This window comes from Heptranchias perlo, chromosome 43, assembly GCF_035084215.1.
Source record: "Heptranchias perlo isolate sHepPer1 chromosome 43, sHepPer1.hap1, whole genome shotgun sequence".
Taxonomy (NCBI): domain Eukaryota; kingdom Metazoa; phylum Chordata; class Chondrichthyes; order Hexanchiformes; family Hexanchidae; genus Heptranchias; species Heptranchias perlo.
This window is the reverse complement of record NC_090367.1, coordinates 4680553-4693395: the sequence shown is the minus strand read 5'-3', so window position 1 is coordinate 4693395 and position 12843 is coordinate 4680553. Positions and strand designations below refer to the sequence as shown.

The following is a 12843-nucleotide window of genomic DNA, read 5'->3' as shown; positions in this document are numbered from 1 at the left end:
GCCTGTTCCGCCATTCAATGAGATTGTGGCCGATCTGCACCTTAACTCCATCTTACCCGCCTAGATTCCCTAACCCTTCACCCCCCCCCTTGCGTAACAAAAATAACCTCTCAGAGCTCAGATATCACCATTTCAGTTGTCCTTTTCTGCATTGCCTCCTTTTCTGCTCTGCGGTGACCAGAACTGTGCCCCAGGAAAAGGGAGTCAGTTGATTCTTTCAGGGGAAAAAGGGATTTGTGAATAAACTCCAGGCACTGCAATAGAGCACCACCTTGTGAAGCCTTTGAGAACTGCCCTGCTCACCCCACTGGCAAAACATACATAATTTAGACTCACACATTCTTGCCTCGTTCACAGCCTGCTGGCACTGTGCGAACACGAGCTACAATACAGAATCACACAGACCTAGAAGCTCCGGGAATTGGATCCCTTTCTGTAACCAGTGAGTACTGTAGGGTATAGAGTGTTTTACAGATACTAATATTAATTGTTAAGGTTACTTTATTTAACCGGGTTCCTTTAATTGGACCAATTGTTCACTTATTATAATGGTTGTGCCCTTAAAGGAGCACTCTCTCTGCCCCCCCCCTCCCCCGTATCCTAACTCGCACCGAGTCCCGTTCACCCCCAGTGCTCGCTGACCGACATCGGCTCCCTGTCCAGGAATGCCTCAATTTTAAAATTCTCCATCCTTGTTTTCAAATCCCTCCATGGCCCTCGCCCTCCCCCCTCCCTATCTCTGTAACCTCCTCCAGCCCCTACAACCCTCCGAGATCTCTGCCCTCCTCCAATTCTGGCCTCTCGCCCATCCCCGATTTTAATCGCTCCACCATTGGCGGCCGTGCCTTCAGCTGCCCGGGCCCTAAGCTCTGGAATTCCCTCCCTAAACCTCTCCGCCTCTCTCTCTCTCTCCTTTAAGACGCTCCTTAAAACCTCCCTCTTTGACCGAGCTTTTGGTCACCGTCCTAATATCTCCTTATGTGGCTCGGTGTCAGATTCTATTTGATAATCGCTCCTGTGTACGCCCTCCGCCTTTGCTGGTTCCCTGGGAGTCGGCACCTCACCCAGGTGGCCCGTCTTTCCCCTGCGAGCAGGAGTGAGGGGAAGGGGATTTTAACCGTACCCAGTGGGAGAGGGCCGGGGGTGTAGACTGGGCAGCGACCGTGCCTCGTACCTGATCTGTGCCCCTCCCTATCGCAGGGTAACTGAAGCCAACTGTAGGACCCCAACCACAGGCCAGGCTGAGGTCAGTCTAACTCAGCACAAGCCAGGGATGTAGCATGGCCTTTCCTGCACCAATTTTGCAGATAACATGTGCAGTGCAGGGTGAGCCCTGTACCAGACACTCTCTGTGTAATTACTGAATATCTGCCTCACAGTGTGGATTAAAACCCTCGGATTGAGCCGGGGTAAATCAGCACTGGCCATTCTCAAAGGGTTAACAGGTGGAGGATGAGGTTAATGGTCAGTGAGGTGAGACACGGGCCAATCGTGCTGACCCCACCCCGTGATGGATGTGCCCAGGTGGCCGGTCTGATCAGGTCGAGCCGAACCGGACAGGACCATTTTATTAAGAGAGGCCGCCGGCTTGAGCTTTCTAGTGAGAGACTAATAGAGTTGAAACCGGTTAAAAAAATACAAGCCCATAACATCCCAGTCCAACCATGGCTCCATCCGAGCGGTCCCTGGACCACAGACCCTTCAAGGAGCGGCGCAGTCTGGGTGAGGTGCTCTCCTCTAACTGGAGCCTTTGTACTTTTCAAAACTTCCTGGAACTTTTCTGTACGTTTCAAACTTTCTACAACTTTCTCTGTACGTTTCAGAACTTTTTTTTTAACGCAGTTCTAAAACTTTCTAACTCCTCAAACTTTTTTTTCTTTCTAAAATTTCAGAATTTTTCTACAAACTTGTTTCTTGGAAATTTCACAGAACTTATTTAAGAAAAATTAATTCTTTTTCCCCCCCCCCAGCTTTAAGGCAAAGTGAAGTAGCCAATATCCGCAGCAAGTTCCCCAACAAACTACCGGTGAGCGTCATCCGGAGTAGAATTGTTGATTTGGAGGTGGGGGTATGAGGGGTGTGTATGGTGGAGGGGATTGTGTATTTTGGTCTATTGTCCCTATTCTAGATTGGACTTCAGGCCTGTTTCTAAAATGATTTAGAAATAACTTGCTCAGATCCTAAAACTCCGATATTTTGCCACTGAATGTAAACCTGCGGTGAGATGTGCCACCTGTGAAACGCAGCCCTGGGTGGATATAAATGGTGCTTTAATTAATTAATTAATTAATCGCTTTTAAAACCTGTTGGAGTCTTAATTCTGCCTTTTTTTTTAAAATATAGAAGTCATTTTTAGCTTTGTGTTGCAGACAAATTTAACATTTATTGAGTTTCCTGCAAGTGGCCTTGCTCAAATATTAAATTTATTCTGAGGTCTGTGTTTTTAAATGTGCATTTTAATTTAACTTCAACAAGTATGATCTGTACTTCTAAATGTAACATAACTGGCAGCTATCAGTGATGCTCAGTTGGTTGATTCGACCTTGCTTAAAGCCTGGACTCTGCAGATGGGAGGGAGCAACTCTCCCTCACTGCTTTGTTGCAAAGCACCAGCCTGTGGCTCAGTGAGGCTCTCTCTCTGGCCTCTGAGTCAGAAGGTCGTGGGTTCGAGCCCCCACTCCAGAGACTCGAGCACAAAATCCAGGCCCACACTCCCCAGTGCCAGTACTGAGGGAGTGCTGCACTGTCGGAGGTGCCGACTTCCGGATGAGACGTTAAACCGAGGGCCCCGTCTGCCCCTCTCGGGTGGACGTAAAAGATCCCACGGCCGCTATTGGAACAAGAGCAGGGGGGGAGTTCTCCCCGGTGTCCTGGGGCCAATATTTTATCCCTCAACCAACATCATTAAAACAGATGACCTGGTCATTATCACATTGTGGGATCTTGCTGTGTGCAAATTAGCTGCTGCCTTTCCTACATCGTGTGGAGATGCCGGTGATGGACTGGGGTGGACAAATGTAAGGAATCTTACAACACCAGGTTATAGTCCAACAGACACACTCACCTGACAAAGGAGAAAGCCTCCGAAAGCTTGTGATTTTCAAATAAAACTGTTGGACTATAACCTGGTGTTGTAAGATTCCTTACATTTTTCCTACATCACAACAGTGACTACACTTCAAAAGTAATTAATTGGCTGAAGTAGTGAAAGATGCTTTTATAATTGCAAGTTTGTTCCTACTTAGCGGGCGAGTCACCTCACTGACTGGAGGCAGGGTCAAAAAAGTGAGATTTTCGCTGGCTTGAGATGCTGGAGGTTTGAGATTAGAGCTGAGAGGCCGTGTGTTTTATTTTTGCGGGGGGTGGAGATTCACTGGAGGCCTTGACCTGAAGGCCCTGCTCTCCGGAGGCCACTCTCTCTCCCTCCAGCACCAAGTGCCTATATTGTGAAGGCAGCTGATCGAGGGAGCAGAGCGGGGCTGCTGTAGCCCCACTGGCTACGATCTGGCCGTGGGGGGGGGGGGGGGGGTTGGGAGCTGAGCTTGTTCTTTCCCCCCCCCCCCCCCCCCCCCCATCCCACGGTCGAGCAGCAACGCAGGTCCCACCATCTTGTCCCTGATGCTGGGGTGACGACCGGTCCAGTTTTGAAAGGGCTGTAAACTGGAGAACTCCTTTCTCTCCGCCCCCCCAAAGCCGGGGATTTGCTTTTGGCATTATTTGGGTTTTGAACAAACGTCTAACAGAAAACTGAGTTAGAATCACTATTCGTAAAGGTTCTGATTTCATCCTTTGTTTAAAAAGAGATGGTGAACCAGGCCACCCCCTCCCCCTGGCTGGTTGGTATGCCCTGACTGCAGTTCCTCTATTAATAAACAGGAAAGACCACTTTTTTATAGGGGGGGGAATGGATGCAATGGCAGAACAAGTTTCACCTCAAAATGCCACTGAAAACAGGACCTGAGTTGGCTCAGACTTTCTGAACTGTGTTGTGCTGATCGAGATGAAGGATGTTTGTGCTGGGAGGGGAACGATTCCCATTTCGGGCACCCAGTGTCGACATCAGGTAAGCCCGGGGCTGGGTGCAGCATAAGTGACTCCCTCCGACTGCCCCAACAATTCTCCCCACCCCCCCGGGCACAATGTGTGACACATTTCTCCCCCACACACACCAGCCATCCTGTGGCCTCTTGACTGAGTTAGGAGCAGGTTTGCGCTGACTGGTGGGAGTAGGCCGAGACGACCAAACACTCTCTCTCCACACAAGGAGCCCTGCCACCGAGAGGGGAAAGACGCTCGTCCCGTCAGTGCTCGGGAGCCTGAGGTGGATGAACGGGGAGGGGGAGGGGGAGGGGGAGGGGGCCGACTCGCTGCAGCTCCCCGTCCCTGTGACTTGGCCTGAGGAAGTGGGTTGAGTATTGTCGTGACATGAAGCAGATGAACTGGTTACTGTCTCCTCCCCAGGTAATTGTGGAACGCTACATGAGGGAGAGGTCCCTGCCTCAGTTAGATAAATCAAAGTACCTCGTACCCCGGGAGCTCAGCCTGTGCCAATTTATGATCATTATCAGGTGAGTTGACCTCGAACTGAAATCTAGCCATCATCCCTGGGACCACTGGGCTCCCTGGTAGCTCTTATTTTGGGGGGGGATGCTAAATAGATTGGGGTCCCTATCCTTCAGTGTTCCTCCATGATAAACAGGGTGTATTATTGACGCTGGGTGATGCCCCCCTGGGTCGAATACGCTGCCGATAATGACATTTGCACCCCTCCCCCCAGCAAGTTGGTGCCTGCTGGAATAAGGAAGAAAAGCTGAAGAATGAGGCCGGGTTAGTGCTGGGAATCCCTTCAATATTTAGTCTGAAGCAAATACCTCCCCCCCCACCCCTCTCTTTCCCTCCTCTCTCCCCACCCAACTAACCCTGTGGGAGTAGCACAGGAGTTGGGCTTGTGGATGGGGTGGGAGTGAGTTATGGACAGTAATCCACTGAGAGGCTTCTGACCTTACACAGGAGGGCTCTTGTTAATCTGTTACTTGTTCAATGTAGAAGTTTGCAGCACAGAAGGAGGCCATTCAGCCCATTGTATCTGTGCCGGCTCTTTTGCTAAAACAATTCAAAACTAATGCCCCTCTCTCCCCCAATCGCTCTGTATCTTCCTCTGCTTCAAATATTTATCCAAATTTCCCTTTTTAAATTTGCAAAGGTCCCTGCCTCAACCAATCGGAGCTAGACCATTCTGTGCTCCGTAACCCTCAAGAATTTTCTCTCCTCACTTTTTTAGTGACTATTTTAAATTGGTGGCCTCAGGTCACCGACTCTCCCTCATCTTTCCCTATTCACTTTATCAAAACTCATCATTTGCAAACTCTTACTAAATCTCCCGATAGCCATCTCCAGTCTCTCCTCCTAACTATAGTGTCCCATCACTGGCATCACCCTGGTGTACGCTCTCTCCACCTTCATTATATAGTGTAGGTGTCGGCCTTGACTCAGTGGTAGCACTTGCACCTCGAAACTAGAAGATTGTGGGTTTGAGCCCCACTCCAGACACAATCCAGGCTGTCGCCCCCCCCCAGTACCGAGGGAGTGCAGTTCCGTCTGCCCCTCGGGTGGATGTGAAAGATCCCACGGCCACTATTTCGAGGAACAGCAGGGGAGTTCTCCCTGGTGTCCTGGGCTGATATTTATCCCTCAACCAAATCACTTTATAAAAAAAAAGCTGTGTGCAAATTGGCTGTTTCCTATGTGACCACAGTACAGCCAATTAAATACATGTAATTTGGGATGTCCTGAGGTCATGACAGGTGCTGTATAAATGCAAGTCTAGCGCCTGGTGTTGGGTAAATACTGGGCGTCTGTCCAAGGGTCCAAGCTGGATTTCCCCCTCCCCTCTACCACCTCCCCTGTGACTCTATCCCAGTGGTTGTCAAGAGTCCTACGGGAATCCAGCTTGGCCAGTCTCCAACCAATTCCTGTTGGGTGTGGGAACCATGACACCACTGCACCTTGATTTGGGACTAAATTGCCAATCTTGCCCAGACTGTTAGAATGCCAGAAGTTGGGATGGTGTAGAGATTACTGTGCGTCAAGCCTGGTCTCTACCTGAATGGAACAGACAATTCAACATGTCCAAGAGGTTGTGATCAAACTCTACAGGGTTCTGGTCAGACCACACGTTGACTGTCGTGTCCACTTCTGGTCTTCAAGACACAATGACATTCGAGCTTTGGATGCTGCAATGGGGGAAGAGGGGATGAGTAGGGTCTCTGGATGGATGATCTGCCTTGATCATTAGCTGGAAATGCTCGCTACGATCAAGCAGTGTCACCGATTCGGGTGCTGAGGATGTAGTAACGTACTTGATCGGTCGTTAATCGGCTGTGAAAAGGCCACATCCCTGAATGTTGAGTCCTCCTTGGGAATGACTGGGTCCATTCCAGCCCTGTTGGATGCCTGGAGTTGGCCGTTCCCACAATCTGACACCTGTGCTTTCGTACATACTGTGTATGGGTTGGTGAACGAAGTATGTGCTATGCTGGCAGTCACGTAGGATTCCCCACTGTCTCTCCTGATGAGTGAAAAATCTCAGACCAAAACATGCAGGCTAAAACTGTAGGTCAGATTTATTTACAAAACAAACTACACAGAAGCAGAGACTGAATTAGTGCAATGATTTTTGAAATCGGACCACAAGGTTATAATAATGCTCCCCCACCATTTTTTTAAAAATTAGATGTCTCTTGCACTGGTGGATAAGCAATGGGATTGTTGGGTGAAATGTTATTTTGTAAACCTTCATGATGCAACAATTGATGTGAATGATCAAAATTGTAGTTCATTGTGTAATCTGGGCAATGGGAGAACTCTGAAGGACAAAAAGCCTTCAGTCCACTGAACACCACAATGAGGATTGTTGCATAAAATGATAGTCCTCCACTGTCTGCTTTAAGGATAACGCAGTTAATACTTTTGACCATTTAACTAGACACACCCCTGTATCCTGATTAATTTTCAGGTCAAACAACCTGGCCTCATCCCATTGACTATGAAGTTTCAGGCTGGTTTTGAAATTAGGGGAGGCTATTTCTGGTGTCACTCCAGCTAGTGTATGAACTTTAAACTGGCGATCTCCCTCTCTCTGTACCCCCTCAGGAACCGAATGTCTCTCACTTCGAGCCAAGCCTTTTACCTGATGGTGAACAACCGGAGCCTGGCCAGTGTGTCCCTGACCATGGCAGAGATTCACGCCGAGTTCAAGGAGGACGACGGCTTCCTCTACATGACTTATGCCTCTCAGGAGATGTTCGGGCTCCGCTGCGTGAAGGCCTGAAGATGGCCGTTTCTTGAGGGCCAGGGTCTTAAACATGTCTTGAGAGATGCTGACACTAAGACAGTGGTTTGATTTGCCCTCCTTTCTGTTCTGTCTTTTTACTGTGCCCACCCCCTCCATACACTTTCCCCTTATATGGCCCCCAACCACACACATCTATGGTGACAAAATGTCTGAAGTGGCAGTTAAACATGTGCCTGACAGCCCCTTGGGGATGATGCCTTCTACACTGTTTGTTTAAAGTTGATAATTAACTACACACCTATATCGGGCGGTGGTGTGCTTGTAACCAGGGTGGGCTCGTTAGGAGATTGTGTGGGGGAAATATTTTATTAAGTACCAGCAGCTCTAGGATGATATCGATTGTCAGGCCCCCCCGCCCCCCCGGTGCAGCTTCTGAAGTGGGGGCTGAGGATCCGAAGGGGGAGAGGAATTTGGCCGTGACGCGGGTCGAGGATGCACTGAAGGAGCTCTGACTGCTCCCGGACACGTCTATGAACCAAGTCCATCGAATCTTATTGGGGAAACAAATCTAATTTTTAACCTGAGTGTAAAAGCGGAAGGAGAGGTGAAGGTGGGGGACAGTTTTATTTTTACACAAGCTCCTTTTTATAAAGGTCAACTGATGGCCCTTAAGATCTTGAATATTCAAGGTTCAACTACATTTCTACTGCCAGTGGCATCTAATGCTCTGAAGATACTTCCACATTTTACACTAAATGGAGGTGGGGAAGAGACGTGGGTGTAGGTTTTTTGGGTGGGGGGAGAAGAGCAGAAAGGAGACATTTGTGGGGAAAAGAGCTGTGTGGGTGTAAATGGCTGGGCCCCACAAGAGGGGCAGGCAGCATCTAATCAACACATGCTTTCAAACTGGGCCAGCTTGACCTGTTTAAGGGGAAACCTGAAATGAAGTGCAGGAAATGCTGAATGGGTACAAGTTCAGCAGCTTGAGAAAAGGGCAGACCGTTTACAACAGATGCTTTACACTCACAGGAGATCGTGGGTTCAGGCCCCGAGCTCACAATTTAGGCTAACGCAGGACTGAGAGTGCAATCAGAAGTGCCGTCTTTCTGATGAGATGTAAAACTGAAGCCCTGTTCAAGTAGATGGTAAAGCTCCCTCCACACTGTCCCATCAAACACTCCCAGGGCAGGTACAGGGTTAGATACAGAGTAAAGCTCCCTCTACACTGTCCCATCAAACACTCCCAGGGCAGGTACAGCACGGGTTAGATACAGAGTAAAGCTCCCTCTACACTGTCCCATCAAACACTCCCAGGGCAGGTACAGCATGGGTTAGATACAGAGTAAAGCTCCCTCTACACTGTCCCATCAAACACCCCCAGGACAGGTACAGCACAGGTTAGATACAGAGTAAAGCTCCCTCTACACTGTCCCATCAAACACCCCCAGGACAGGTACAGCACAGGTTAGATACAGAGTAAAGCTCCCTCTACACTGTCCCGTCAAACACTCCCAGAGCAGGTACAGGGTTAGATACAGAGTAAAGCTCCCTCTACACTGTCCCATCAAACACTCCCAGGGCAGGTACAGGGTTAGATACAGAGTAAAGCTCCCTCTACACTGTCCCGTCAAACACTCCCAGGGCAGGTACAGGGTTAGATACAGAGTAAAACTCCCTCCACACTGTCCCATCAAACACTCCCAGGGCAGGTACAGTACACTAGCTGATCTGTTTGGAGGGTGGTGGAGGAAGCTACAGGCAGGTTTCCCAGGACGATGCGACAATGCCCCACTCTGAACCGGCCCTTTAGTTGAAGGGAAGAGGACAATCAACATATCTGAGGGGCAATTAACAGCTAGAAGCCTACAGAAGGTGGCCCCACACACCCGGTCTCTCTGTAACTTAGTATTTTGTGTGGAGAAGTGGGGGACTATTTGACTAAGTAAGGGTGCACAGGACAGGGAGAAAGACATCAGGGAGGTAGATTGTAGGTGCAGAGGACGTGCTGGGTGGGGATGATAGGGACGTAGCTTATGGTGGTCAGGTCAGGAATGTTTGACCAAGGGGACGGTGTTTAACCAAGGCTGTATAGACCAGGCTGGGGTGGGAGAGTGAGATGGGCAGTGTAGCTGACCCCTCATGACCAAGTCAAGTTTTGTCTGGTAACTGCGGGGGAATCCAGGGATATTCGACAAGGCCGGTGGGGGTCTGCATCGTCCCGCTCTCTCTCACTCGAGCGGTGGCCCTAGTAACAGTCTCAAGCCTGAAAATAAATCGGATGCTGAAAGCTGTACAATCTCTCTTTAATTCTGAGTACAAAAAAGAACCACCAATAGGCAAAGTGGGCGACAGCAGAGAGCAGGGACGCTTTACCCCTGACTCCAGGTCACTGGCACTGACTATTCACAATCCTAACCCTCCCCATTTTTTTTTCTTTAAATTTAATTATTTACTTAAAATTTAAAAAAAAAAGTAAATCCCACCCAGCCATTTCTGCCCCCGAGCGAGAGGCACTATGGGATCAGCGGCGGTGGCGGTGGCGGTGAGCGTTGCTGCAAATCGGTGGGACTGGACGGAGCTTCATTCGGGACGTTTGGTTGAGTTTGGACGTCTCCAATCACAGGATCAAAAACTGCAAAAATCAAAGAGGGGGAAAAAAAAACAAAAATCAAAATTTCAAATTAATGAGGTTGTCTGTATAGTTCGTGAACCCACCCTCTCTCTTTTTCTCCCTCCCCCAAAAAGCTCAGGGTCCCACTTCTCTCCGCCCGCCCCAAACCCACGCACGAGGCTAGGCAGGGAGCTGTTCGACCTTGGGGGGCATCCCATCACAGCCGAGCCCCGGTTCTGTCCCCCCGCTCTTGGCGTTTGCTTTCCGGCAGGAGATGCTGGGGAGATTCCATCACTTTTTATAAGTTTTTTTTTGGGGGGGGGTGGCGGGAGGGAAAACGGGACCAGAGACCCTTACCCATCCGGGATCTGGCATCTGACTTGGGTGGGGGGGTGGGTGGGCGGAAAGAGGGGGCAGCAGCCACCTTGAAAATTACCTGCATTATCATTTACCCCGCTCTGTTGTGGTGCTCGACTCCTAATACTGAGGGAGTCCAATCCGTCCATGGGCTCAGGCTGAGCTGTAAGAGAGCAGACGCTCAGTCAGTCTGGGGGTAGAAGCTGTGGGAGGGACACTCGGGGTATTTCAAAAATGGTCACAGATGACAAAGGGAACTCCCCTCTTCTCCCCATCCCCCTGCACAGACAAGGGGAATCCTCCTCTTTCCGCTCCCCCTCCACCCCCCCCCCAAAGACCAGGGGAACTCCCTCCACTACCCCCCCCCCCCCAGCAAAGGGCTACCACCGTCTTTCTCCCCCCCCCCCCCCCCCAGCAAAGGGGAACCCCCGTCTTTCTCCCCCCCCCACAAACCAAGGGGAACCCCCGTCTTTCTCCCCCCCCAAACCAAGGGGAACCCCCGTCTTTCTCCCCCCCCAAACCAAGGGGAACCCCCGTCTTTCTCCCCCCCCCACAAACCAAGGGGAACCCCCGTCTTTCTCCCCCCCACCAAACCAAGGGGAACCTCCGTCTTTCTCCCCCCCCCCCACAAACCAAGGGGAACCCCTGTCTTTCTCCACCCCCCCCCCAAACCAAGGGGAACCCCCGTCTTTCTCCCCCCCCCTGCCCCAACAAACCAAGGGGACATCCTGCCTTCCCCCTCCCGCCCAAATTTACTGGAAGCAGGGAGTCGCTGCAAAGCATATGCGAGTTACAGGGCCCTCCGCAGACCCGAAGCGGTGACATCACAGCCCCTCAGATGCATTCTGGGTCCGCAGACCATCAACGCGATTCAGTCTATCAGCCAATAGGAGTGCCAAGACACGCCTGAAATACACGGGCAACATTTCGACGATCGGAACCCGTACCTTTTGAATCCTGAACAGACATGATGGAGGAGTGTTCAGTTCCTCCAGTGGTGTCCAACGACAGGACTGAAAAACATGGACAATATGTCAATGATAGGAGCCCGTACCTTTTGAATCTTGTACAGACATGAGGGAGGAGCAATCGATTCCTCCAATGGTGGTGAAAGACATGCCTGAATAAATAATATGGACAATATGTCAATGATAGGAGCCCATACCTCTTGAATCTTGTACTGACATCAGGGAGGAGTGTTCAGTTTCTCCAGTGGTGTCGAACGACAGGCCTGAAATATATGGACAATATTTAGACAATAGGGTAGTTCTATAAGACCATAAGAAATAGGAGCAGGAGTAGGCCATTCGGCCCCTCGAGCCTGCTCCACCATTCAATGAGATCATGGCTGATCTGATTTTTCCCTCAACTCCACTTTCCCGCCCTTTCCCCATATCCTTTGACTCCCTTGCTGATCAAAAATTTCTCTAACTCAGCCTTGAATGTATTCAATGTCTCAGCCTCCACAGCTTTTTGGGGTAAAGAATTCCAAAGATTCACGACCCTCTGGGAGAAGAAATTCCTCCTCATTTCCGTCTTAAACGGGCGACCCCTTATTCTGAGACTATGCCCCCTTGTTTTAGATTCCCCCGAGGGGTAACATCCTCTCAGCATCTACCCTATCGAGTCCCTTCAGAATCTTGTATGTTTCAATAAGATCTCCTCTCAATCTTCTAAACTCCAATGAGTATAGACCCAACCTGTTCAATCTTTCCTCATATGACAACCCTTCCATACCCGGAATCAACCTAGTGAACCTTCTCTGAACTGCCTCCAATGCAAGTACGTCCTCCCTTAAATAAGGGCACCAGAACTGTATGGAGTACTCCAGGTGTGGTCTCACCAGCACCCTGTACAGTTGTAGCATGACTTCCCTGCTTTTATACTCCATCCCCCTAGAAATAAAGGCCAATATTCCGTTTGCCTTCCGGATTACCTGCTGCACCTGTATGTTGACTTTTTGTGTTTCATGTACGAGGACACCCAGATCCCTCTGTACCGCAGCATTTTGTAGTATTTCTCCATTCAAATAATATTTTGCTTTTTTATTCTTCTTCCCAAAGTGGACGACTTCACATTTTCCCACATTATATTCCACCTGCCAAATTTTTGCCCATTCGCTTAACCTGTCAATATTCCTTTGCAGACACTTTGTGTCCTCCTCACAACTTGCTTTTCCACCTATCTTTGTATCATCAGCAAATTTGGCCACAAGACACTCTGTTCCTTCATCCAAGTCATTGATATATATTGTAAATAGTTGAGGCCCCAGCACTGAGCCTTGCAGCACCTCACTAGTTACAGATTGCCATTTTGAAAAAGACCCTTTTATCCCGACTCTTTGTTTTCTGTTAGTTAGCCAATCCTCTATCCATGCCAGTATATTACCCCCAACACCATGAGCTCTTATCTTGTGCAGTAATCTTTTATGTGGCACCTTATCGAATGCCTTTTGGAAATCCAAATATACTGCATCCATTGGTTCCCCTTTATCCACCCTGCCCATTACTTCCTCAAAAAACTCTAATAAATTTGTCAGACATGATTTCCCCTTCATAAAACCATCTGGACTCTCCTTGAT

At 49.5% G+C, this 12843-nt stretch overlaps 2 protein-coding genes across 3 annotated transcripts in view; one reads left to right on the top strand and one right to left on the bottom strand.

Annotated features, from left to right (window-relative positions):
- The first annotated feature begins 1484 nt into the window (after window positions 1-1484).
- LOC137306449 (microtubule-associated proteins 1A/1B light chain 3C-like) lies at window positions 1485-9581 on the top strand. Its single transcript, XM_067975660.1, has 4 exons — window positions 1485-1722; window positions 1971-2026; window positions 4462-4568; window positions 7153-9581. The coding sequence occupies exons 1-4, from the start codon at window positions 1665-1667 to the stop codon at window positions 7328-7330; spliced, it is 399 nt and encodes a 132-aa protein (XP_067831761.1). The 5' UTR covers window positions 1485-1664; the 3' UTR covers window positions 7331-9581.
- bscl2 (BSCL2 lipid droplet biogenesis associated, seipin) overlaps window positions 6606-12843 on the bottom strand; it is a 73620-nt gene continuing 67382 nt past the window's right edge. For both annotated transcript variants that reach the window (XM_067975658.1, XM_067975657.1), the window contains 4 exons: window positions 11428-11493; window positions 11210-11275; window positions 10342-10425; window positions 6606-9926 (listed from right to left, as the gene is read on the bottom strand). In XM_067975658.1, coding sequence (XP_067831759.1) covers window positions 9808-9926; window positions 10342-10425; window positions 11210-11275; window positions 11428-11493 — 335 coding nt within the window. In that variant the 3' untranslated portion in view covers window positions 6606-9807. The remainder of the gene's footprint in view (window positions 9927-10341; window positions 10426-11209; window positions 11276-11427; window positions 11494-12843) is intronic.